Genomic DNA, 26,859 nt, shown 5'->3' with positions numbered 1-26,859 from the left:
GAATATCTTGAAGTGTTTGCCTTTGGAAAGAATAATGTTCGGAGGTTTTGCTGAATTGAAATAAGCTCTACAGAAGCGGTTTATTCGATGAAGATACGGTAAAGAGATACGGAAAGGAGCGTACGGATTAAAGTCATGTTTGTGCGCATGTTATGGCATCGTTGGCATCCACGGTTGATCTTCCTCAAGCGGCGTCCCGGTGTATGACATCTGCAAGCGAGATAAGTATCAAACTCAAAATCCTGCTATAATTTCTCCAAATTCTTCATTGTAGGACTCACCTATCGCATGACGACACTCGGCCGCACACAGCACATACTCGATCAGCTCAATCTGCGGTCGGTTCAGCTCCACCATCAATCGCTGCAACCGGCACAGGATGCGATTGTTCGTGTTAAAGCCGGAAGATCGTAGCGCATGGCGCAGCTCACGCCGATCCAACGTGCCACTGCCATCCATATCGTACAGCCGGAACACCGACTCCCACTGATACACATCCCGTGCGATCGTACGGAACTGTTCGTACCCGATCGTATCCTGCCCATCGGCAATGCGCCCCATCAGAAGCTTCACAATCCGCTCCAGCTCCTCCCGATGGGCTTGATCTTCCTGTACGATCGGCTCCCCGGTTCGACGACTCTTCCTTACTGCTGATTGTATCCAAAAGCACGCACAAAGCTGCAGCACATAGGAGTAGAACTTTCTCCACGGAGAAGAACCACCGCTCGGCTGCTGTTTCGGTTGTGGTCGCTTCGGAACGTTCGGGCGGAAAAACTGTTCCCACAGAATGTCACACAGACTGGCTGTGTTGAGCAGTTGCTTGTCTCCCTCTGCACGATTGTAGAATGCATTCGCGAGCAGTGCCCACCGTGGTGTGTCGAAGAACTTCCCCTGCTCGGTGATACGATCGTCCAGCGTGCCGAAGCAAAGCGTTGCATCGTTCTCACACAGTGTGTTCCCACGGGCGGTAAAGATCCGGAGCAGATAGTCACCTTCCTCCCCTGGCTCGAACGTTGAAGGAATGACGAGATACAGGCCAGCGTCCAGCGTTAATCGGCAACTGATTTCACGCGCATTGATAAAAATCGATCCACCAACGATCGCGTGATCGTGGTGCTGGAAGAACTCCCTCGGGACGGGCTTTTGGCGCAGATCCTCCACCGTCACCCTGTACACGGTGAACCCGATCGTGAGGCTTGGAAGGGAATCGGCCCGGCGATACTTTTGCATCAGTGCAATCACCACACCGGAACCCGTTGTACCATCCTGCACGTGGATCGTGTACTGGGGATTCAGCGGGAATGTGTCCAGGAAGGAGATGTTCCCTCCGGCCGTCGTGTCCCGGATCCACTGACCGTCCAGTGCACTTAACTCCCAGCGATAGCGACGGGTAGAGGATGATCGATCCCCAGCACCATCTTCCTCAATGCTGTGCAGTTCTGGTGAGAGATGGCAAACCTCCAGCCGGTCAAAGTGTTTCATAAAGTCGACCAGTTCGATCCAAAACTCGCCATCGTTTTCAACCGTCAGCCCTACGCGCTTTCTTTCCGCCTGGTTGAGGGACTTCCACTCCCGGGATTTGTCGCTCCAGCGGCCATTCCACTCGATTCCGGTGCCCCACGGGTTGCGGATGCGAAGCAAACGGATGTCATCGCTACCGCTCACTAAGCCGGGAATGCTGCACACCTTAGTGATGGAGTAGGAATGGCCCCGCAAAAGACCTTCCTTGGTGGCAACGTTCTCACCCGTTGGATCACTCTGAAACGAAGGTGTAGGATGCTTTAAAAGTGCAAAAAGTTTAACAAAACACCTCGCAAACTCCTCACCTTCAAGTTGCAGGCAAACAGTGACCCCATCTCGGACCCACTGCGCAAGATATCCCACAGCTGGTCCTCCTGCCCGTCGGTCATCTTTTTTGGTTGATAAAACTCCGTCAGACCCCCGGTCAGGTCCTGCATTGCTTCCCGCGCCGTACCACCGTCAAGCGCACCGTACGAACCGTAAAACTTTGCGTACGCTTTCTCCAGCAGCGCACTCCAGTACTCGTCCCCGTTAGCCGACCTGCCAAACAGCAACTTCCCCGTGGCGTCCGTCGGCAGCCGATCGTCAATCACCACCTCCACCCACTGGCCAAACTCCCAGAAGCGAAAGTGAAACACACCGGCGTACTGCTGCTCCTCCTGGAAACTATTATCGCCCGGCAGTACGCGCCGAAACAGCCACGGATGGGAGGTCAGATTGGTGGCGGCCGTTAGCAGCCAGCAGTCGTTCAGTGCGCCCTGGCAGATGTCCAGCCGGGAGGCACCGTCGATGAAGAACCGGGCGGTTGGGGTAAGCTCTTTCGGGCGTTTCCAGCGCACGTTGGTGAATTTGGGCATACCGATCGAGGCGTCCGTTGCGGGAAAGTCGGGATCTTCGAAGAGACGGCCCTCGGATAGGCATTGCTGCCGGAGGGTGTAGAAGTGTTGCTGATGGTTGCTGATGGTGGAGTTGTATCTGGGCTGGAAGGTATTGAGAAATCGGCGGTGGCTTTGATGAGTATGATTAAGGGTGCTGATCAACGACGGTTGCAGTGTTTGGACAAGTGTTTCCTTTGTTTCTGTGTTGTATTAGTCATCATGGGGTTTGAGCTCTAGTTTTCTACCATGCCTTTGTTTAAGTTTAGAAGCAAATTTTCCAATTAATTCCCCAACACATTGATTACGTCAGCTCAAATGGTTATAGATTATTCCTTAGTTTTTTCATGTCCTTTCCCGATTACACACAAACTGGCATATCACATTGAGGGCAATCAATTGTTAAAAATATCAAAATAGTTTAAAATGACTGGGGAAATTATGTTTTTTAAAGAGGAATTCAATTACTTATGATTTCGTTCATGAAACTTCTTGCATAAAGCTTATTTCGTTATCAATGTATTGATAAACTTCAACATTTTTGAGACCACTTTCCAAAAAAGGAGCTGTTGAATCGTAAAATATTTGAAATCTTAGAGTCAAATTGTCCATGCAATCAACCGAAAAGATCTTTGACCACCTGTTAGACTACGTTTTTTTTCTAAAGATATCATGCATAATTTATAATATTGTTCAGCGCCAACCACAGTTGGAGTTGAAGAGACGAACCTCATTGCGAAAATCGATAAGCGACCAATAGCTTGAATCAATTTTTAGAGACTTTTATTCATAATAACATGACATTCAATCTCCCAATCATCCGATTCGACAGCTTCCATCGTTAGTGAGCCCGAAAATCACATATAAGCCTGAGTAAAAACTGAGTTCTAAGCAAACCAAATCACATACCAAAACCCTCTCCCTCCGGGATCATAAACAAAGCGCTCAAACGATCGAATTCGTTCGACAAACATGCTGGCGATAAGGGACCCACTTTACCGCTAACCCTGACCTCAGTGCAGCGCTGTAACTAAACACAGTGTGTGTGCGCGAAAAAAAGGGGTTCCAGTGATAAGGGAATTTGAAGCGGGTGTGAGACCTTTTTTTACAACTTTCTCCTCGGAATGCTATGCCCTTCCCTTCACTGATAACCATGATCTCAATTTCCATTTCAATTTCACGGGGGAATGGTTGTGCATCTTCTTACCTCATCATTTTCAAACGTAACGGGCAAAAAGCGTGTCGAGGAGCGGGAACTGCCGAACGGTGCAGATGGGCCTTTGACATGTGCGCTGGATGAATTAGGCGTGGGACACGCCTGCGCCGCCATTATCGTAACCACGTGGAGTTGCACTTTACACCCAAAACTGAGAGCGCTCTTCACATACTTCAGTTATCAGTGCGATCTTCTTTAACTAACGATCGTTTAACCTCGGCACTTGTGTGTGTATGTGTGTTCACGGTTAATTAACGGCAATGTCTTCTGCTGTACGCAAAGGGGATGAATGTTGTTTGCACACTTCAACTGTTTGATTGCAACTACGCGAACGATGCGAACTGCGCCTATCGAGCATACGCATATCGTGTTATCATTATAGAGGGAGTGAGAGAGCGACACCCTTGTTTACAGAACAACCCGTTTAGCTCTCTTGCACGGTGGCTGTTGTTAGTAGAATGTCGTCGTTCCCTTTCTCGTTCTTGTGATGTGTCACTGACGATGCACTGTGCGTGACAAGTGCTCACACTTCCGGCGTGTACGTACGCACCAACACTGGCGGAAGGTAATCCACCTTGGAGAAGCGGCAGGTCAGGATGACCCCGTTAAACTACCGGTGCAACTGCATCGGTCACACTGTTGCACCATATGGAACGGGGCCGTGTATGGGGCCGCGTTTTTCCCCCATTAGGGCTCTATCACCAAAGCGCGGTTACACTGCACACATTGCTTCCCCTGTATGGCTTTAAAAGCAAACGGGCTTCTTCGATTAGATCGAAACTTCAAAACGCCGCACCAGCAGCTCCGGTGCCGACGACCGCAACGTAAAGAATGTTAACCGCGACCACGACCACGGTCAGACAGGTCCACGGCGCACCAACACAACACACACTAGCAGCAGCGCCACCACAAACAACAACCACGAAGGGGTGGATACGGGGTGGCTTTTAAAAACTAACCTGGCCGAGAGCGACACAATCCTTTTGGATGGGAGAGAATCTGGTGGAGAAACCGGTTCCAGCGTGAGAGAGAGCGAAAAAGACAGAGAGCGCACGAGAGCTGAAGGGCAAATCGTTCGAGGTGTACTGTGGCGGGAAACAGTGCGCCTGCTTTGACGCGTATACTAGCACCATCTGTTGGTGGGTGTCGGTAAGGTACGGTAACCGTTTTTTTGTTTAAATTTTGTTCTATAATGTTGTTTGATTAATTGTAACTTAAATTTAAAACAATCTTTTTTACTTTCTGTTTGTAGAATTGTCTATTTATTACGAAAATTTTCACAACAATCAAAAATATAATGTAACATCCTGTTATCATTCATGCGCAGTAGCTGCCATTTTAAACTTTTAAATTTTTAAAAGATACTAAGAGTATGCAAATAATATCATTGCCTGTAAAACATGTCTTTGTACGTTTCCCGTTCAATTAACACCCTGTTGTGAAAGATGGTAATGCACGATTGGGCCGCACATGAACACTTTTGCTGGGAAGTCAATCTTTGAATACTTGTTTTTCAACTTTCGTTCCTCAGCGGACAATGTTGGCTTTCTGTTTTGCTCAAATGCGAAGCAGATTCCAATAAAATCGGAACTCCCATTGCTAACGAGAGCAGTTTTGATATCATCCACACTATCATCCTGCTTCCTGCCCGTGCGATGCTTCCTCACGACGAATGTTATCATCATCCATATCAAACCAGCTACGAAGGAGATGATTATCATCAGCGTGTATGGGCTTCTAGGGGAGTTGATTGTTTCAGCATTCCATGAGACCAGCTTAGCAAGACTCGGCTGTCCAAGATCGTACGTGCGATTGTTGATCTTTAGGTTGCGTATGGTTCCTGCAAAACCCTTGCTTTGAGCAACATCCGTCCAGTTAAAACGTGCACCAAGTTGGTTGAGGTAAATCGAGGAATCACCGAGATGGAGGATACTGTTGGTGAATTGATTGACGCGCACATCTCTACTTGTGGAGGATCTCATCTTGTGTCCATCCACGATCAGTTGAACCATATCGGGGAAGATCACTATCCCAATGCTGAAGGAGTTGCGTAGTTGGGCGGAGGGATGCCGAAGACGTTCTATGTTCCCTCCAACACCGAACCACAGCACGGGACGCTTTGCAATAAGCTCCAAAGCTAAAAACTCCAAGGCAGGTGCTTCAGGATTATGATCAACGATCCAAGGTCCAATGTACAGTACTAATCCATCTTCCGAGTTTGGAGCAAGCTCCATGCTTATGCTTGTAATATTGTCAGGATCCATCAACGGATAGATTGCATACCCATTCTCTTCGAAACTGATCTCGATCTTCTCACATTTGGGTCCTTCAAAACCTTTTAGGCACGAGCAGTGATCGTCTACCGGAGATCCTCCATTCAGGCAGGTTATTATCTTCCTATCCACACATTCCTTTTGCACCGTAATGTTCACTCCTGTAAAAGCATTACCTTCAGTGTGGATAGTGATTGGGGTGGACGACACGTGGAGTTTGCTATTGCAGATATGATTCTTGCCACAGGAATTCGGTATACATTCATCAATTCCCACTTGAAGCACTGGGAAACCTACGATTTGCTCAAGCGTTTGCTTTCGACCAGTCAGCACTGTGTTTAGAAATTGTGGAAGGTACACTGATTCCAACAAGCCATACACCAAGTAGCGTACATTTAGAATCGTTTGATTTGTTTGATCCTTTTCATTTTGTATCGAAAATATAACCACCTTATCCTGAGTGACATTCAGTGCGCTGGCGATACTCATCTCCAAACGTTCCTTTGGTGCGGTACTGCTGCTTTTCTCCTTTGCCAAGAACTGCTCACCAGTTACGTTACGGAACCGAAAGGAGCCACTGCGATCGATGTGCTTCTTCAAGACTTTCTTAACCGTCACCTTCACTTTTTTAGATATTTTGCACTTTAATGCATCGTTGAACCGCTCAGTCACGATGAAATGCAGTAAGTAGATACCTTCCGGGGTTCCTTCGCGCATCGTGATTATTCCTGTACTACCATTTATCTCGAAGTACCTTCTTGACGCTTGACTGACCGTGTCGTCCCACTGGCATATCTTATCCATATTGTTCGAATCGAGGCTCACTCGTCCTATTGCTGCATCAGATATCGCACCGTTGTAATTATACACGGTGATATCGGTAAGCACGGTCCCTGCCGTCACTTGAACACTTGAATCATGGCTCACTATTTCGTCCATAGTGAACTGGATTGCATGGTCCGAATGAATATCGTAACCTGTCGCAGCCGCTACGTGAAACATTTGATAGGGCCAACCTATCAACACTAGCTGAATCGATATAAGATGCAGTCGAGGTATGGACAGATAGTTTAACATGTTGTGGCTGCAAATAGAGCTACAAGCTGGTGGGTAGGGAAGGGAAGGGAAGAGAGAGAGAGAGAGAGAGAGAGAGAGGGAGAGAGAGAGAGAGAGAGAGAGAGAGAGAGAGAGAGAGAGCATGGACTGAATTATTAGAACATGCTATAAATATTCAGTGAAAAAATCAACTTACCTGGGCAAGAACGAAATTGTTTTGACGAGCTCTGAATGCTTTTGTAGCGACCAGACCGCCATCTGGCGTGAGAATCGTGAGCGATCGTGACATCCAGGGACAAGGACACGGATCTCCGTGAAGCGCACTCACCAGGCACACGAATGTGTCAAAGTGACGTGCGCCGCGTGTCCAGCGCTACACTTCCTGCTGTCAGCGAGCACATTCTCTCTCTTGCGACCCAACCTCGAAAGCGAACAGACCTCTTCCTTCGCTCCGCGCTCGAAACTTCCTCAACGTGAAACCCTCTCGAACGAACGTGCGCAACCGTTCATAATATAGTGTAAAATAAAGTTCCGTATTACCTACTCACGAAACCCAACGCGTTCGCGACATAAAAAAATAGGGACCACTTTTGTGGCGCCCCTAAAACTGGTGACCCCGACGTGATCGCGTGCGCGAGTGAGTGAGTGGTAACCTGACGAACATCGTGTCCAGCCGGAAAAAACGTGTTTCCATTGTTCCACGGTCCGGTCCGACGACAACGTTCCCCCCCATCATCGAGGAGCGGCCGACCACGAAGGAGGCACCACGCAAGCGCAGCCAGCGAAAAAAACCCCCGTGCACAAACCCCGAACCCATGTGAGTGCAAATCGACACCGAAGGTGGCCGACAGTGAAGAACACGGTTCTGGAACATTTTTACCCGACGGAGCGACCGATTCTAGCGGAAAAGTTTCCTCTCGGTGCTGAGCGATCGCCGAACATTTTGCTGACACACCCCGCGCCGTGTCGCACACCCGCCGAGCATTTTGGTACCCGTACGTGTTTGCGCACCCGCCGATCATAACCTCACACGTACCGCCGAGCGCGCTCCAGACCCACGCGGTTTTTGTGTGTGCACCGTGTGTGGGTGTGTGTGTGTGAATGTGCGCAGGCCGACACCGAGCGGATTGCGTCAGAATTTTGCTCGAGCTACGTTCGTCATATTTTTCGACCGTGCACCGAAGACGTCGTCAGCGCACGCAGCCATCGTTCTCTTCTCGCCGACACCATCGACCGAACGCCACCGAAGATCATCGCCCCTCGTTTCTCACACCACCGGCGTCATCGACGAACGCAGCCAACGAGCGACTAATCCTAACACGATCGACCGCGTGTGCGGATTTTTCTTCGCCGAAGGATCGACCTAGCCAACCTCAGCTGGACTTGCTTGCGCCCCCGCCACTAAGGTAAGATCCACCCTTTTTTAACTAACCTTAGTCGTAAGGATGTTGCACAGTCCGCCGGTCCGCGACGTATCGACTCCCGATGGCGTAACCCCGAGTGCCGATCCAGCCGCGAGTGGATCCAAATCGCCTCACGTACCAACACCGCCCGTTCCGAATACCCCGCGCGTACCAGGGCCGTCCGCCTGCGACGCCATGTTTATGCCGCCCGAATCGCAGATTGACACTTTGAATGCCATGCAGCTGAAACCACCGGAGATGGACACCACTGACATTCAAACCTTTTTCTTCGCATTGGAAAACTGGTTCGATGCGTGGAATATAACCACGAACCAACATATTCGCCGTTTTAACATTCTTAGAACGCGTATACCGCTTCGTGTCCTTCCTGAGCTTCGCCCCCTGTTGGAGAACATTCGACAGTACGCTACGGACCGTTACGAGGTAGCAAAGCGTGCAATAATTGAGCACTTTGAAGAGTCGCAACGAAGCCGCTTGCATAGTCTGCTTGCCGAAATGAACCTCGGGGACCGAAAACCATCGCAGCTATTAGCGGAGATGCGCCGCGCCGCAAATGGAGCAATGACGGACTCTATGCTGGTAGATTTGTGGATCGGCCGTCTCCCGCCATACGTCCAGTCCGCCGTTATTGCCACTAACACGGATACCAACGATCGAGCTAAAGTAGCAGACTCGGTTATGGATTCGTTCGCGTTATACCACCGAACGGGCCCGTACCAAACCATCCACGAAGTACGCAACGAGGACTTCGAACGTCTTTCTCGGCACGTAACGGAATTAGGTCAGCGCTTGGACGCCGTACTGAGCAAGCTCAACGAACGAGAACGCGCGCGACCACGCTCACGTACCCGGCAACGTCAACCGAACCAGGATGCGGTAACACCCAGCGGACACTGCTATTACCACACGCAGTACGGGCAAGCGGCGCGGAACTGTCGTGCCCCCTGCTCCTTCAACAGTCGGCGGCAGGGTAGTAACTCGGCCACTGCTTCCGATTGACGCTTAACCAGAGGCCAACCTCAACAGATACACGTACTTTCGACCCATAGCTATCGTCTCGTAATAACCGATCCAAAAACTAACATCAAATTCTTAATCGATACCGGTGCAGACGTTTCAGTAATCCCTCGACAACACAGTTCCGTCCCGAGTAAACCTTCCACCATGAAGCTGTTCGCCGCTAATTCTACACCAATCCAGGTTTACGGAGAGTCGCTCTATACTCTCGATTTGGGACTTCGCCGATCTTTCCTTTGGAACTTCATCATCGCAGACGTGGGGACAGCGATTATTGGAGCCGATTTTCTCCAACATTTCCATCTGCTCGTGGACTTGCGCAAAAAATGTCTTGTCGACGCCTTAACGAACGTACGTTCTACCGGAGTGCCGAGCCAAAACCCGTCGGAACCAACCGTAAAAGTATGTGATTCCACCTCACCGATCGCCACTCTCCTAAAGGAATTTCCCGGGTTAACTGCACTATCCACTCCTGGCACCTTACTGCAGTCCGAAGTGACACACCGAATCGAAACGACGGGGCAACCAACATTCGCAAGACCTCGCCGATTACCACCCGAAAAGTACGCAGCTGCCCGCAAAGAGTTCGAATCACTCGTCCAGCTCGGAGTGTGCCGCCCCTCGAATAGCAGCTGGGCCAGCCCGCTACATATGACAAAAAAGGCCGACGGCACCTGGCGCCCTTGTGGTGATTACCGCGCCCTAAATGCAAAAACCGTACCCGACCGTTATCCACTACCGTTTTTACAGGACTTCACGATGCATTTGCAAGACAAGATCATATTTTCCAAGGTCGATTTGCACAAAGCATACCACCAGATACCAATTCATCCGGATGATATAGCGAAGACAGCCATCACGACACCCTTTGGACTTTACGAGTTCACTACCATGCCTTTCGGATTGAGGAACGCAGCGCAAACATTCCAACGCCTTATCCATGATGTCCTACGAGGACTCGAGTTTGTTTTCCCGTATATCGACGATATGAGCGTAGCATCAACGTCCGAGGCAGAACACCACGAACACTTACGCCAACTTTTCGAACGATTGGAGAAGCACCAACTAGCCATCAATCCAGCCAAGTGCGAGTTCTACCGGAACGAGATTTCCTTTCTGGGCCATCTGGTCAACGCTTCTGGTATTCGTCCTCTCCCCGATCGAGTCCAAGCCATCAGCGAGCTGCCACAGCCAACGACGATTATGGAGTTGAAGAAGTTCCTCGCCATGATAAACTACTACCGACGTTTTCTGCCGCACGCCCTGGAAACGCAAGGTATACTTCTCGAGATGACTCCAGGTAACAAAAAGAAGGACAGAACGCCATTAACCTGGTCGCTAGAAGCTTCCGAAGCATTCGCCCAATGCAAAGAGCAACTGAAACGTGCAACGTTATTGGCACATCCCGTGAAGAACGCCGAACTTTCTCTATGGACCGACGCTTCAGATTTCGCAGCCGGAGCCGTACTTCACCAACGCACCAACGAAGACCTGCAACCACTAGGCTTCTTCTCGAAACGTCTCGAAAAGGCACAGCAAAAGTACTCGACCTATGACCGAGAACTTACCGCCATCTATCTCGCCATACGACACTTCCGATACCAGCTAGAGGGTCGGGAATTCTGTATTTATACAGACCACAAGCCTCTAACTTTCGCCTTCCGACAAACGCACGATAATGCCTCACCTCGACGAGCCCGGCAGTTAGACTTCATTGGCCAGTTTTCCACCGACATCCGTCACATCGCCGGAAAAGACAACGTTACAGCCGATCTGCTCTCCCGCATAGAGACAGTGCACGCGACACCGACCATCGATTATGAGCGATTAGCAGAAGAACAAGAGCGCGACCCTGAACTTTCCGACATTCTCAGTGGGAAAATTCAGACGGACTTGTTCCTGCAGAAGACACCAATACCGGGAAGCCCCAAGTCACTCTACGCCGACTGCCCTGGAGGTATCATCAGACCGTACATCACCCGATCGTTTCGAACACAACTTCTCCACGCCGTACATGATCTCAGTCATCCCGGAGCCCGCGCCACAGCTAGACTAATAACAGAGCGTTTCGTGTGGCTCAATGCAAGGAAGGAATCCCAGGACTTCGCTCGGAACTGCTTAGCCTGCCAGCGCGCTAAGGTAGGAAGGCACGTCAAAAGCCCCTTGATACCATACCCTGCAACAACAGCGAGGTTCAGTCATATCAACGTAGACATCATTGGACCATTTCCCATCAGTAACGGTAACCGATACTGCCTTACGATAATCGACCGATTTACTCGCTGGCCAGAAGCAATACCGATCTCGGATATCACCGCATCTACCGTCGTATCAGCACTACTATTCCACTGGATCGCCCGATTCGGAGTTCCGGCGCACGTAACAACGGACCAAGGGAGACAATTCGAATCCTCCTTGTTCAAAGAGTTGACGAAAGCCCTAGGAACGAAACACATCCGTACGACAGCCTATCACCCGCAGGCATATGGAATAATCGAGAGGTGGCACCGCACTCTTAAGGCAGCAATCACCTGCAAAGACACCGCAAGATGGAGCGAACACCTACCGCTAATACTGCTGGGGCTACGAACCACGTTCAAAAATGACATCAACGCCTCGCCAGCCGAACTTGTGTATGGAACGACGTTGACCATCCCGGCAGAATTCTTCATCGCGAAACCGCAAAATACCCTCGCCGACCAATCCGACTTCGCCAAAACGTTAGAGGAGACGATGAGCAGCATTCGACCACAGAGCACCGCTTGGCATACCAACCGCACACCGTTCGTGCATTCCGATCTGAACAAGTGTACTCACGTGTTCATACGCGACGACACCGTCCGACCTGCACTAACTACACCTTACCACGGTCCATATAAGGTTCTTACACGCAATCCTAAGTCTTTTCAGATACTCCTACGTGGACAGCCAACGCTGGTTTCGATCGACCGCTTAAAACCAGCGTATGGCGCAGAAGAGGAAGCCACCCCGGCCCCGCAGTGCTCGTGGGAAGGGCTAACGACAAACCTGCTGCCGCCAACAACCGACCACTCGGAAACTCTGCCGTTACCGGACGTCCAGGTAAATTCGGACCGCAGAGACGCCACCGCAGCCTCCAAACCGACGTCGCGCGAACAACCAGTGCGTAATCGGACGACACCCGCACCACCATCGCACCCGACGACATCGAGACAAACCGACCGAGCCACCGTCGACGCCCCACCACCCTCCATCCTACGCCGCAACGACCAGACGGTATCGACCGGCGTCACCAGGTCTCAGCGGAAGGTCATCATACCTCTACGTTACCGGTGACACCGCTCTAGGAGGGGAGTACTGTAGCGACCAGACCGCCATCTGGCGTGAGAATCGTGAGCGATCGTGACATCCAGGGACAAGGACACGGATCTCCGTGAAGCGCACTCACCAGGCACACGAATGTGTCAAAGTGACGTGCGCCGCGTGTCCAGCGCTACACTTCCTGCTGTCAGCGAGCACATTCTCTCTCTTGCGACCCAACCTCGAAAGCGAACAGACCTCTTCCTTCGCTCCGCGCTCGAAACTTCCTCAACGTGAAACCCTCTCGAACGAACGTGCGCAACCGTTCATAATATAGTGTAAAATAAAGTTCCGTATTACCTACTCACGAAACCCAACGCGTTCGCGACATAAAAAAATAGGGACCACTTTTGTGGCGCCCCTAAACTTTCAATGCCAAAAACGTAATGAGTCGGTTTACTTTCGTCGCTGTTTATGTCACGCAGACTCGATAAACAATATGGATTTTGGAATTTCTTGGAAATAAATTTAAATTTACCATTTCAAGATATATTCATCAAGATACATGATAGCGCATTCGTGGGAAGCTTATCTTTTATCGCCGAAAGTGCAGTTGCGGCCTGATGCACAAAGTGCATTTTTATCTACTATTGCGCATCATGAACGAATGAAAAACAGAAAAAATATGAATCTCATACAAATAACATTATGGTTGAGTAAACAAATTTGAAAAAATTAAAATTGAACCGTTCATTTTGGTTAAGAACTAAATTCTTAAGATTCGGAGACACCCGGTTTTCTACATTTGATAGTTCTTTGAGCAAATTGTTTTGATTTGACACATCCTTTTGTAAAATGCCAAATAATTTCCCTGTTCACCGAATGTTTAAGACCATTTCAAAGGGTTTAAAACTGTTAAATTCAGCCAGAATCATCAAATCAAATCGAATCAAATAATCAATAACATTGCTAAAATCACCCCTTACGTTCAAAATTATACGAAAATTCGTGATATTTCGGCTGGAAATTACGAGATTCGACTTACGCGGAAATTCGAGACACGCGGTATTTTGCGGCCATTTTCAGTCCCCATTAATTGTGTTTTTCGGCGACCGCCTGTACTCTCCAATTCAAACATGCTCCCAAACCAAACCGTTCGTGTCACCTCACTAGGCACCTTTCACTTCTCACTCACCAACATTTCTCATTTGGCGCCATTTTGCTAATTTTTTTTTAATTTTACTGTAATTGTTCACGTTATAATTATGTCTTTTGTGTAAAGGTGATCTAAATCATCTCCTTTTACTTTAAAAATTTCTCAAAAGTATATTCCTAAAAAACCTTTTGCTCACCCAACGGTAAAGCCTTTTCACTCACATCCTTTTGACAGCTCACATCTGACGTCTGCCGTCATTTGAGCGGACGACCAGTGTGGCCAGATTATTTTGGCCGTTTTCGGTAGGCGCAACAATATTTTATCGGTAGTTTTCGGTAGGTTAAAACTCGAAACTTAACTCGTGTTAAAAGAAGTGAAAGCGAAAGAAGTGTTAAGCGTGATGGGGGGGGGTGGGGGGGGTACTAATGCGCAAAATGAAAGTTCCATTTCAAAAGATTATGCATCCTTTACCTATGATATGAATTAGATTTGGTTCAGCGGTTAGGCTCGTGGCAACGCTCATCGGATGCGATTTTATCGGACGGCCTGTCAAATTTTTATATGGGATTTGACAGATAACGTCGGACGACGAAATCGCACGTCCGACGTTATCTGTCAAATCCCATATAAATCTCGATGGTGGTACAGTCGCCAACTCGAACGACTTATTAACATGCCCATCGTGGGTTCAAGCCCCGAATAGACCGACCCCCCATAGGTAGGACTGACTATCCTGCTATGGTAGCAATAAGTCACTGAAAGCCAAGCCCACTTCACTAGTGGGTACAGGCAGGCCTTGACCGGCAGCGACTGTTGTGCCAAAAAGAAGAAGAAGAAGAATAAGGAGCAAGAGAGCGCATTCTCCCTGTGGTAGCGCTCCATCCGCCATTCATTAATTATCAGCCCAAAACAACGAACCTCGGATCCGATCTTGGGCCAGACCCCCACTGTGTGTTCCTACCTTCCCCTCGCCTGAAAATTTCATTCTCTTTGTCTGTCGGGTAAGCTTTAACCGCCGACAGCGAGATTCAAATTCAAATTTAAATGATTTTCTTTGACGAAAAATTCTCGGAATCCACGCAACTGACATTTTCTACTTATTATGAACATTAAATTTTAACGGATAACAATAAAAAGTGCCAGGCAAACAAACGTGTATCAGCGCGATAAGTAGCTAATGAGGTTAGCAATCCTTGAAACAGCATCCTAAGCGCCACAGATTAAGCTTAAACGACTGAAAAATCAAATATCTGTGATTTTCGGTAGGATAAATGGAAAATCGGTAGTTTTAGGGCGGTCATCTGTGAATCGGTAGGCATATAAAAAATCGGTAGGAATACAGATAAATCGGTATTTCTGGTCACTCTGCGGACGACAGATGCTCACACAGTTGCTCTCCCTCACTCCAGTTGCGTGCGACCAGTCCGACCAGCGTTCGCTCGATAACGGTGAAAACAAAATGTCTACTTCTACGAAACGGGTGCAGTGAGCCTCCTGTTCGTGTCCCGCACGGTGTTCAGCAAGCAAACAGCAGCAGCAGCAGTGACACAGTGTCACCCTTCTGTGTGTGTGTCTCTCTCGAGCATTTTGTTACTCCGGTCCAGTTCCCAAAACCGTGCAAAGCCGGACGGGGTCGTGCAGAACGGGGCGCAGCATCTTTCACCGCTCGTGAAAGGCCAGCGGGGTGCCATTCCCCCCTCTTCGCCCTTCCATCGCGTACAACAGCGGGTGTGTATTGGGTCTCCCTTTCCACGGGGTGGGCTTCTGGCGAGCCTACGCGCTCCGGCGCTCTCGCCTGTGTGTTATTGCTCTCCCGTACGTTCAGTGGGTCGGTCGATCGGTTCTAGTTCTGTCCCGCGGGTGTATGTGTGTGTGTGTACGGATCATCTCTCCCCGGGTTAGTGTGTGTGTCGCGTGTGCGTGTGTGTATGGCCGTTGGTTAGGTTGGTCTCGGGGTGGATATTTTCCCATTCATGCATTTCTTCCTTTCGAGGGCAGAAAAGGGCAGTAAGGCAAGAAAAACACACACACACACACGGCGACATCAGGGCAGGCTGAGTGTTTAGGTTTTCTGTGTCGCGGCTGTGTACGTGTGTTTGTGTGTGTGTGTGTGTGTGTGTGTGTGTGTGTGTGCCACCGTTCGCAGTCGATGTGGCGCTAGTGTGTGGGTACGAGTTTTCACTCCGCGTGTGTTCGTTCGCTGGCTTTTCAGCTGGAGTGTGGAGAAAAAAAACGCTAGAAAGTTTGAATGGAAAAACGGTTCAGTTTTCACGCGTTTCGCATCGTCAAAATCCCTCTCGAAGAAGTTCTGCAATCGTGTGTCCGGTTGTGCAGGAAAGAGGAACGAGGAAAACCCTCCCGTGTATTTAGTGTTAGTGTACGTACTCGTGTATGTATGTGTATGTGTGTGTGTGTTTATGCTAGATGCTCGAGCTAAATGCGAAGGAATCAGGCCGAAACGCGGGTGACGGCAGTTTCCTTTTGCTGCGTGGTTTTTACCCTTAAATGGAAAACCCCCAGGAAGTGACGTGAATTTTCCTCAATCGAAAGGATAAACTTGTGCTGTGGGGCTGCCGCCCCGCATCTACCAAATAAGGAGGTTTTTCTCGAAGGAAAAAACGGGGTCTCTGCAAAGATTTTCTTCCCGTCTTCGTGCTTGAAACTGTCTTGCCCGCACACACACACACTCACACACTTACATGGGCACACGCTGGCGTTGGAGCTACTGCTGGTGAAAGGCAACGGTGCGTGCTGACGAGATGCATACGTGTATGTGTGCGTGTTGAATGAGCCCTGTGTGTGTGTGTGTGTTTGTGTGGAGCAGAAAAGGCGTAAGAATAAGAGATGCTCAGGTGAACACGGCGAAAGGCAAAAGGTAGAAGTGAACGCTAAAACGGAAGAACAACCACAACAACGACACCAAAAAGGAAGAGTTTGCAACAGTAAATTGGTGTGTGCATCTCCGTATGAGCTGTGTGTATGTGTGTGCTGTAAGAAATGAGTAAAACAACCGGAAGAAAAAGAAGAAGAAGATGGAAGGTTTTGCAAAAATGAATAGGGAAACTATCTGCTCCCGCATTGCACGCGACTGTGTGTTTGTGTGACGTACGTGTGACGTGTGCAGTCCAACAAAAAAAAGGGGCTGCTGCCTGACTGATAGTGTACCGCACGAAAAGTGTCCGAAATTGGTGTGTGTGAGCTAGAGCGAACGGAAGGAGCAAACGGAGAGAGAGAGAGAGCGAGAGAGCGCGAGAGTGCCAACATGCAAAATCGATCTTTGACGTTGAGGCGAGCGCGAGTAAAAATCGGCTTGCAAAAAGTCATCACGTAGAAGTAAAGGAAGGGGGAGGGGGGGTGAAGAGGCGCTTGCAAGTGAAATGTTGTAAGCACTGTGTGTGTCGATGTGTGTGTTGGTGATTGTGACAGTCCCCCCGTGCGTGAGTAACGCGGGGTTTAGGCTTGGGCGTTCTATTTTTTCGCGTTATTCCGATTATTCGATTTGTGGTGACCCGCGGCCGCTCAACCGTCGATTGTGTCCTGTGTCCGGGGCAGTGTCTCATGTCACACACACACACACACACACGACCGTAGAGACACAGACAATCGACGTAAAAGGACGGGACAGCCCTAGCGTGAATGGCAGCAGGCCATGGGATAGAGAGAAAACTCCCGGGCGAAAATGAATAAGAAGAAGAAGAAGAAGAACCAGTTAGGTCAGGAAAGGGGTGTGGGCAATGAGGGGAAAGAAGAAGGGAGCAGAGAGAGAGAAGCAAAAAACAGACAGATCTCACACACAGGTTTACACACGGGTCTCCTCATTTCTCTACGGTCCGCTTCACCCTTGGTCGATTTCTTCTCTCGTTCTGACTCTCTCTCTCTCTCTCTTTCTCTCCGCTGCACGATTTAGCGATGGATGATGGAAGGAAAGTGGCGCTGTGTGTGTGTGTGTTTGTGTGGCTGTACAGCAATGACTGACTTTACCCCCGGTAAACTGGTCACTAGTGTACGTGTACGTGTGTGTGTGTGTGTGTTGGTTTTTGTGCAGGATTCAACAGCATATGCGCTGCACACACAAACACACACTCACAGGCACACGTTCCTGGCAAGGGAAGAAAAACATACGCATAATTTAGAAGGCGCTCTGCTGCTATTACAATTGCTGTATATTTTGGGCTGAAGGCCCAAGAAGGAGAGAAGCAGTGGCACCAAAGCGAACAATTATGTGTGGTGGAGCATCATCTTCCATTTTGCACGGGAAGCAACACAACACACACACCTGCCAATTGAAAGACAAGAATAATTGCAGCGAATGAATCATGAAAAGTGCTTTTTTTGTCTGCTTTTACACGAGAGACAAGCTGCTGCTCCTTCCCCGAACGAAGATGACAGTGGTCTGCTTCGGGGGGAAAGCAAGGAAGGGAAGAAAACGGTTGATGTTTTTTTTTTTGCTTCTTCTGTTGGTTTCGCTGGCTTTGACAGTTCTCAAACGATTATCGGTTTGCGCTGTCGTCATCGAAACGGGTGTTGTTGTTGTTTTCTTCTTCTTATATTTTCGGGTGCCTGCCTTCTCTTTCTCTCCTCTATTCGGATTGATAGCTAAGGAGAAGGTTTGTTGGTAATTGCAAATGGCTTGTAAAATGTGTGATAAAAATTACAAACTAATAATAACCAGGTAAAAAAATGTTTTTTTTTTTTGTTTGGAAATTTGGAAAATTCCCATACAAATTGATTATTTGAATGGAGAAGTAATGGTGGCCATAGCTCAAACTGTACGAAAAATTACATTTTACACTGACATTGTTGACAGTGTGCTTAGGTGTGACTTTGTAAGTGTGTGTGTTGGCTGGCGCCAGACCGGGACGGGCATTTCTTTTTGGTCTGATCTTGTTGTTTTTTTTACCTTTCCTCGAGAAAATGTATGCACTTGTGTGTATTTGTGTATGTATCAAGTTGCAGTGGAGAGTTTGCTTTCGAAACGAAGGTGCTAAATGAGACTGTAAATATGAAGACGTCTTCATTTGAGATAAAAGTATAGAGAGAGAGAGGGAGAGAGAGACACACTGTTCAAGAGAAAGAGATGGAACAGACATCTCGAAGAAACATTCAACTTAGAAACTGCTGCACCCCACCCAACACACACAGCTGCAAGAAGAAGAATAAGAAGTAGAAGAAAACAATACAAAGTGCACTTAAGCAAATTGAGTTGAAAACTACTGTACAAGCGCAATCGAAAACGATATTCCATTCAGGCAGGTTTGGGTAGTTTTGAGAAGGAAAAACGAAAATTAGATTATTGCACCCTCACCACAACAAGGACAAGGACAAGGGCGGTCAATTTGTCCCCTCTCTGTGTGGTGCTAAAAAACAAAACCAAAACACTTCGAGATTAGATGTTGCTCTTGCTTGCTCTGGCTTGGACTTACACTGGCGAAATGTGCATCGTTGGGTGTACCTGTGCGCACCAACCGCCATCACCTAGCACCACTACCATCAGCGCATCCATTGCACCAGCAACAGCAGCAGCAGAGAAAAAGGTCGTGAAAGCGAGAAAAAATGCGGAAAAGCTCCCACACTGCAATCGGTGAAAAATAACAGCAGCCCAAGCACACCACTGTGTACCTGGTTCGTATGTGTGTGTGTGTGTGTCTGACAACACAGGAAACGGGTGTTTCGGCGAGGAAAATCTGCAATTCAAATTGCACCGAAACAACGGAAACGAGAGCAACAGATAGTTCACGGGTGGGACGTGTATTTGTATGGATGTGGTTTTCGACCCAACTTGCCCTGGAGGAGAGATCGTACAGGTAAATATGCTATTTTTATTACCATTTTTTTTTTGCTTCCTTTTTAGGTACGTAAAGTTGCTCGAGGAGTGTTTGGTGACACGTTTTTGTATTCGGGGAACTTTTCTCGTTGGGATTTTTCCGTTACATTTGCTACAGCTGTATGAAAAAACGGGCAAGATCAAACACTATCACGTGCTCCATATTGTTCGCCTCATTGGCATTATTTTAAATCCCCCTGTGTGTGTCTCATTTTAGGCCTGTGTAAATGCATCTCTAAAACTCCCACTGGAGCAAAACGGAACATTCCCCTTCATGTCACCGAACGAAAATGCTGACATTTTCCCGTCTCTTGGGGCTATCGCCGTTGTTGCACTGTCCGGGGGGAAAACACACACAGAGTGGGAGAGAGAGAGAGAGATGCACAGCATTGCGTGTGAAAATTAGCGCATCCAAGTTTCGATGAGCCGCCGCGTTGAAAAGGGAAACTAAAAGAGGTCACCAGCAAGCACCACCTGTGGCCGTTTTGTTGCCTGCCTACTCTTACTGCTTCCAAAAAAAAAAAAACGGCTGACAGCGCCCCAAAAATACACCCATTGCCGACGACGCCCGACCGGGGGGACCGGGATAATCTCCTTTCCATGGTGGGATTTAAGCGTCCCACATGTGCGCCATTCCCTTTTTGAGAGTTTAGTGCGTGGTTGTGTGTGCGCGTTTGTTCGAAGACTTATAGCTCCCAACCCCCGGCTATGTTTCAATGTCATGTTGATGCTGGTTTTGGTACGGTCTTCTAGTCGGTCCCCAAATAAGGCAAATTAGCTTCAGACACTTCGAAGAAATCGAAAGGAAGGGAGCAAATGCCGAACGGAAAAGGGCTGCGGAGGTGTTTGTCTTGTAGTGGGATGTTTGAAATAGACATATTAGCATTTTAATTATAATGTTAAAGTCCAGCAGGGAAAGGTTAATCTTGTTTCTGCGACGATTTATTGTTCAACATGAAAAAATGGACTGCTGATAAGAGCCAGACCGACGACTGACCCCGGAAATGATGGCATATACAGCATTGGTTGATCAAAGTGATGTTGAATCATATAAAAATCTTGTAGAAAAAATGCAAAATTTTTGTAGATAGTGTAGAAGTTTTTCATAATCTTCATTAGACGTTTTGATAATGTCCTCCCCTAGTGCACGGGAATTCAATATCTGTTTCCGAAATCTTTGCACGCACTGTGTGCCATCAAAAGTCAGCAACAGCTGCTAGCAAAACCCCACACTTGGCTCGTCGGCTATGCTAGCAGCTGTGGCGGTGAATGGCCACAATGTGTTGCATCATCATCATCATCATCATGATCGTCATCTGTGTCCCCACCCAAAACGTGGTGGTGCGCGGGTTCCGAAAAATCTCGCCCCGAAAATACGATTCGTCATCGCGGCGGGTCCCAGCTGTGTGGTGGTGGGGGTGCGCTGGTACGGTGCGCCCCGACCTACATTGGGGGACACACACACCGGCTGTCGTAATTCCTACGGGAGGGTTGATACTATTCTCGTATGGTTTGAAGAAGCATTTTGAATTTATTCTACAAGTATGAATTTAAGTCAAAAGAAGAGCAACTTGGTACACAGCGATTTGAATTGGCCCAACTGTGTTTGATGTGAGAAAATAAATGTGTTCAAACACGTTACGTTCATCATCATTCGCTGCCAGTGTAGGATCTGATGTTGTTGTAGCATAAATAGTAAGGGAAAGGCTCTTCCCCCACGCTACTCGCAATAAGCAACAAGCAGTTTTACCGACCAACAGACCAACGTTTATTTTGTACCTATATGTGTGTGTGTGTGTTGATTTACCTTTTCAACTTTAAAAACGCACCATATACACACACTCACATGGCGCTGCGCAAGAGGAAAGGGAATGTGCGTAAAACCGTGTCCGATGGCGCTGGCGTACGTTCCTTTTTTTTTAAATTACGCCTTTTGCTGTGCGCGTTGGTATTATTTTTCCACTTTTGCCCCAAGAATATACTCTCCACTAAGGAAGGGGTGGTCAACAGCATAAGGCAAACGAAAAGAACACACGTACACAATCACATATACGCAAAGTGTGTGTGTGTTTGAGTGGTGCACCGGTGGTTGTTGCGCTTGATTGCTTTTTTACTGCTGCTGCTGCCGGTCGAACGAATCGTTTCTTGCCCTCTTCCCCAATTTTTAATTGCCAGAAGAAACATTTGGCTCGTACGTGTGTGTGTGTGTGTTTTTTGCTGTCTTCCTCTTTCGCCCACTTGCGTATGTTGAACAGTGGATGGGAGCCATTCCTCCCTGTCCGTTTTCTTCCGGTTCTATTGTTGGACGGTTCTCGGTAGGGAAAGAAGGCGAAGCGAAGGCGACGACGTCTTCTAACGGAAACACGGCAACACGGCTGACGGGTGCGCGCGATGGTCGAACCTGCAGCGCATGAAACAGCGTACCGAATCGCGACTTGATAGAATGATAGATTATTGGAAGGGTAGAAAATACGGAATGGCGGAAAAGAAGCAAAAACTAAACTTTCAAAAAACATTAGCGGCGTTTAGAAACACAGCACGGGCTTTGTTCTTTCTCTCCCGTACGCTTTTTTGGCTGGTGGCTGTATCGCGCGCGGGCCGCTTCCGCTTTTCTGCCGCCTATATGCTCAGTTGCATATGCATAAACGTATGCTAATGTTGCCCGTTTGTTAGTATTTATTTGTGTTATGGTTGTGTAGAAAACGCCGGCAGGGGTTGGCATAGAAAAGTTCGAGGGTGGTATATTGGTGCCGGTTTTCGGTAGTTCCCACCCATCCATCCATCCATCAGTTTCATGTTTCCTTTTCTATCTTTTGTCTGCTCCAAGCGATGATGGAGAAAGGCTATTGTGCTTGCTTTGGGAGATTTAAAGTGATTAGAATAAGCCTATTGATGTGCATATGTGCGCTTATATGAGCCCATTGTTGAACCTCCAAAGTTCCAATAAACTACTGTCTTTATTCAAATGTTTTGTTTTATTCAATATTTAACATCATTTGACTCCAATTACGATCACCCTATCACCCAAAGAAGTGGACCTGTTGAGAGAAATAGAAGAATAAACGTTATAATTTTTGAACGAGATTGTAGAATTGAACTCACGACCTGTAGCGCATTACGTCCTGCACTTGTTGTATCCACCGTTTGACCTTCATTTGCAGTGCGGCGTTATTATTCGTACTGTATCGAAACCAAGCGACATGGAGACTAAAACTGTGAATCCTAATTATATCCATTGAGCGATGTATTTATATTTATTATCCTTTTAAAGCGAATCAGTATGCTTCAATAAATAATCCACTTGTGATTGATGTGGAATAAATAGCCCCAGGATCGTCCGTGAAGCCGTTTTCCACCATGCAATTTTTGGCAAACGATCCAGATTGGTCGCTAATTACCTCAAGTGTGCACGGAAAGAAAAAAACAGTAGAAAATCTGCCCTGCGAAAGTGAAATATATCGCTTGTGAAATGCTCGTTAATTGCCTGGTTGACTCCTCTCTCTCTTTCTCTCTTAAATCCATCCAGAAGCTGCGCTGCTGCAATTACAATGTCGTAATCAGGTTTTCCGAGCAAATTGAATGGATTCTAGCCACCCTTCCTTCCTCATCCAATTTGAGTTCTTTTTTTTTTTCGCTATCCAATTTGCCATCACTAATCGAAGACTATTCATACAGTCCTGTGTGTTCGTATGCAAAGAGTGAAGAGTGAATCACTTACAGCAACGTGCTCGAGAGAGAGAGAGACACCCCCTGGCACCAAAGTTAGAGAGAGGATTTGACTTTTAAGCGATGCATCGTTTGAGGGAGATTAGAAACCACCCGCCTGCTTTTCACAACAACACGAACGCGCATCTTCAACGTCCCCAGGAGTCCCTCTGGGTTGGGTTGGAAGAGGTCACACAGTGCTGCTGCGGTTTCTACATGGGTTTCATTTTTCCGAAAACCGGTCTCGGACGCCCCTTGTGTAGTGCACACACACAAAGGTTTTGCTGCGGGTCCGGTCGATCGGAGGTTCGGAGTGTGGGTGTATTGTTTTACGCCATCCGGGGACCGGCCGCGGGGCGCCCAAGTGTGTTAGGTTTATTTTACGACGCTATTTTCTCCTTTGACGTCAGCGGAAAACTCACGGGCGGGTTTTCTGGTGCTCACGCTTACCTCTATCCCGGTTCAAACGGTCGGGGCTCTCTGCCGTTGTGTGGTTGTGTGTTCGTTACGACCCTGCTATTTAGGAAACGAGAGCGCACCACGGTAACAACACACCAGCAGAGAGCGAACTGAGCGCAAAGAGTCTAACGGCGGTGTGCCGAGAGCAGCGTGTGATGCGTTTCCGTTTTTGGCCGTGTTTTTTGCAGATAAAAACACGAACCAAAGCCACCCATCTACCTCACCCACCCACCCACCCGGACGACGTTAAGTTGATTGTGCGGTGTGAAAAGTGGTGCACCACAATCCTCTCTGCCGGTGCTCTTGTGTAGGTTTCCTTGCCGCACAGACCATGGGAGAGAGATTGCAATACTGCGGCAGCTACTGAGCTACTGTAACTATGTTTTTGCTGTCTGGTTGGTGTAAAATCTCACCTAAAACGAGGGGCGATGGTGTTATGATGTTCGATTGTTCGGCTCGGAGAGATGCTGGCTGGCCCTTGCCTGTTATATGGGATATGACGTAAATGGTGGCGCTTGGCACTGTTGGGAGCTTGTTTTTCCCCGGTCTAAACGGCGGAAAAGGTGAAGTGGTTTCGGTTCTGCCGCGTGTTATGTTGGTTTTGTTTGGCCACCCGTTTTGACATTTGCAACATTTTATTACTAAGAAGACAACAAATTGTGTGGAAAATCCACTGCAAGGGGGCAAGAGGATTTGCGAAGATATGATGATAGCTATCGTTTGGATGAGTATCTTATTGAAGTAACTTCAATTCAGTCATTCTGTGCATGTTTCGATTCATTAGACAATGTTGGATAATCTCAGAGCCATTTTGAGTCATCTGGATTTCTGAAATTGATTTTGGAGCTCGATATTGACGTAGATATATTGTGGATATGAAGCAACACTATGTGGTAGACCCAGCAGATGTTAGAGATCCTCAGTTTCTAGATGATCCTGGGTAATATACGATAAAGATCTCGTTATACGAACTTCTGATTGTAGTTGAGTAGCTTTGAAGTCGCCCAGGAGTTTATGAATTCTGCTACTAATTAATGAGATAGATATTGTAGATTTGAAGTATCCTTATGTGCTAGAGCCACACCAAGATATTGAGCAGACATCAGTGGATGCCAAGGGTGCTGCAGATTAACCTCGGATTGGTATTGGGATGATCTGTGTAACTTTAAAAAGATCCAGGATTTCACATACTCTGGATCAGAAGTGTTAGACGAAGGTTCAGGATCTAGTTGTGCTTCAAGAGTTGTAAAGTCTGTGGCATCTACTCCAATATTGCGGTATCGAATCTCTCTGATAGCTTCTGAAAGGAAGATGTCCAGAAGAATTCTTGAAGATATCGCGTATATGTACTTCATGTATTAAAGGGCAAAAGGCACATTCAGGACTAACATGCTGAGCTCTAACAACAAAACAACAATCTCACTTGTAAGATGCGCCAGAAGCTTGTTTCACACATACTGAGATGTACTTCCGATGCCTTATTGCGAATCTTCAGGAATTCCAAATCTTTGAATTTCAGCAATTGCTCCAACTTGTTCGCTTTCTCCCAAGATAAGACACAAGCTGCTTGCCTTATAATCCATCATCATCGATCGAAATTGCATTTCCGAGCAAAGTGTTTCATCTTGCCGGCGCTTATCGCCACGAAGCCGTGAAACGTAAGGAAGCGACGTACAATACCACCAAGTCAATAACACAGCGAATGACCTCGTCTTGGCTGCAATAAAACCCAAGTGTAGTTTACGCATCGGCGAAGCAGGATCCCACCAACTGTGTGTGTGTGGTGGGGTGTGGTGTGGGGCAGGGTTTGCCAGCAGTTTGACCTCGCACTCATCAACCAAGCCACCAACCACCTAGCGGTTGCGGCCTATTTCCGCTTTTCTCGATTAAGTGAGACGCGCGGGAAAAGAAGAAGAAGCAAACGTACGGAAGAAAGACGAGCGCCGCCATAAGCTCATCAATATCATCTTGAGGCCTAGTTTTGCTTCACCTCCTCTCACTCACATACACACACATATGCGGCTGTTTACTTCCTTGCTGAGTGTGCAGTAATATTATGTGCCCAGTTTTGTTCCGTTTCTGGCTCTCTCTCTGTATGTGTTTTTATATTGTCACGAAGGGCAAAACACAAGCTTATTGTGGCTGCTGCTCGGCAGTAATTGTGTTTCTGTGCTGGTGTTGATGTCCCGTCGAGAGCGCTTGTGTGCACGTTTCGAACCATAATGCCCAGATTATGCCGGAACGCGGGGGCCGCACAGCAGAGGGCAGTAAATCTCCCCACGGTCAGGCTAAAAAAAAAAACAAAAAAGGAGGACACACAACAAAAGAGCCCACAAAAGGAGCACCCGACAGTGGAGTATTTTGGCCGCCGCCAGCGCATAGATTGGCCCTGATGGTTTTCCCTCTGTTTTTCCCCGATCCCAATAGGATGCAAAAGTGGAACACACACGTGAGCGCCGGCTGGGCAAGTCTTCCTCACTGAAGAGAAGGGGCTCGCAGGAAGAGGGTATCAGCATAAGTAATTAATCTTTCTGACCTCCTGGAGGGAAGGGGAGAAATGAGGGGGGCTTGTAGCGATCAACAATGTCCGGCATGCGCAACAATGTGTATGTGTTTGTGACTCTGTAAGCGAAGTTTACTGACGACTTGACGCTGCAGATTAGGGCAAGCCGGCCGGATTAAGCTATGTTGGGAGAAACGGAGAGGTCACTGGACGATAGTAAAGCGACAGTACGGCTGCATAGAAAATGTATAAAATGTGTTAAATATGACCCATGATGTGAATGGCGATTGTGTTTTTTTTCCATTCGTTACAATGTTTCTGTTGATTTTAATTGGTTTTTTTTTATAGGGATTGAAGTTCCAAGGAAAATTGTCCACTCCACTCCTTCAACAAGCCAAATTCATTTTCACTTTCCTGACTATCTTCGGCACGGGATTGTGGACGATGATGAAGTTGTTTCGTCCGGACCATTAATGACATGTGTTCGATATTAATTATGATACGTCAGCTTTGGGGAAGGGCCGCCGACCCGCTCATGTCATGTCAAGCGT

The 26,859-nt window shown here is 47.9% G+C and overlaps 4 protein-coding genes across 4 annotated transcripts in view; 2 read left to right on the top strand and 2 right to left on the bottom strand.

The window, feature by feature from the left end:
* Positions 1–45: 45 nt before the first annotated feature.
* LOC120904806 (calpain-B-like) lies at positions 46–4,517 on the bottom strand. Its single transcript, XM_040315178.1, has 4 exons — positions 3,604–4,517; positions 1,827–2,501; positions 282–1,758; positions 46–210 (listed from the first exon to the last, which is right to left on the bottom strand). Exons 1-4 carry the CDS (start codon positions 3,724–3,726, stop codon positions 185–187), a joined length of 2,301 nt encoding a protein of 766 aa, XP_040171112.1. The 5' UTR covers positions 3,727–4,517; the 3' UTR covers positions 46–184.
* Positions 4,518–4,898: 381 nt separating this feature from the next.
* On the bottom strand, positions 4,899–7,172 carry LOC120903102 (DE-cadherin-like). Its single transcript, XM_040312324.1, has 2 exons — positions 7,138–7,172; positions 4,899–6,981 (listed from the first exon to the last, which is right to left on the bottom strand). Exon 2 carries the CDS (start codon positions 6,960–6,962, stop codon positions 5,034–5,036), a length of 1,929 nt encoding a protein of 642 aa, XP_040168258.1. The 5' UTR covers positions 6,963–6,981; positions 7,138–7,172; the 3' UTR covers positions 4,899–5,033.
* Positions 7,173–8,386: 1,214 nt separating this feature from the next.
* Positions 8,387–9,364, top strand: LOC120901240. Its single transcript, XM_040308942.1, has one exon. It carries the CDS (start codon positions 8,387–8,389, stop codon positions 9,362–9,364), a length of 978 nt encoding a protein of 325 aa, XP_040164876.1.
* A 5,863-nt stretch (positions 9,365–15,227) lies between these two features.
* The window catches only part of LOC120900457, a 67,733-nt gene continuing 56,101 nt past the window's right edge, over positions 15,228–26,859 (top strand). Inside the window, exon 1 of the mRNA XM_040307489.1 lies at positions 15,228–15,545. The gene's annotated coding sequence lies outside the window, so the exon portion shown is untranslated. The remainder of the gene's footprint in view (positions 15,546–26,859) is intronic.

The sequence above is a fragment of the Anopheles arabiensis genome, chromosome 3 (assembly GCF_016920715.1).
Source record: "Anopheles arabiensis isolate DONGOLA chromosome 3, AaraD3, whole genome shotgun sequence".
In the NCBI taxonomy this organism is placed as follows: Eukaryota; Metazoa; Arthropoda; class Insecta; order Diptera; family Culicidae; genus Anopheles; species Anopheles arabiensis.
This window is presented reverse-complemented; position numbering and strand designations above follow the sequence as displayed.

Coding starts and splice junctions, on each gene's coding strand:
- LOC120903102 (XM_040312324.1), bottom strand. CDS start 6,962: ATGTTAAACTATCTGTCCATACCTCGACTGCATCTTATATCGATTCAG.
- LOC120901240 (XM_040308942.1), top strand. CDS start 8,387: ATGTTGCACAGTCCGCCGGTCCGCGACGTATCGACTCCCGATGGCGTA.
- LOC120904806 (XM_040315178.1), bottom strand. CDS start 3,726: ATGGCGGCGCAGGCGTGTCCCACGCCTAATTCATCCAGCGCACATGTC. Junction 2,502..3,603: donor TTACGTTTGAAAATGATGAG/GTAAGAAGATGC, acceptor AATACCTTCCAG/CCCAGATACAACTCCACCAT. Junction 211..281: donor CGAGTGTCGTCATGCGATAG/GTGAGTCCTACA, acceptor TCTCGCTTGCAG/ATGTCATACACCGGGACGCC.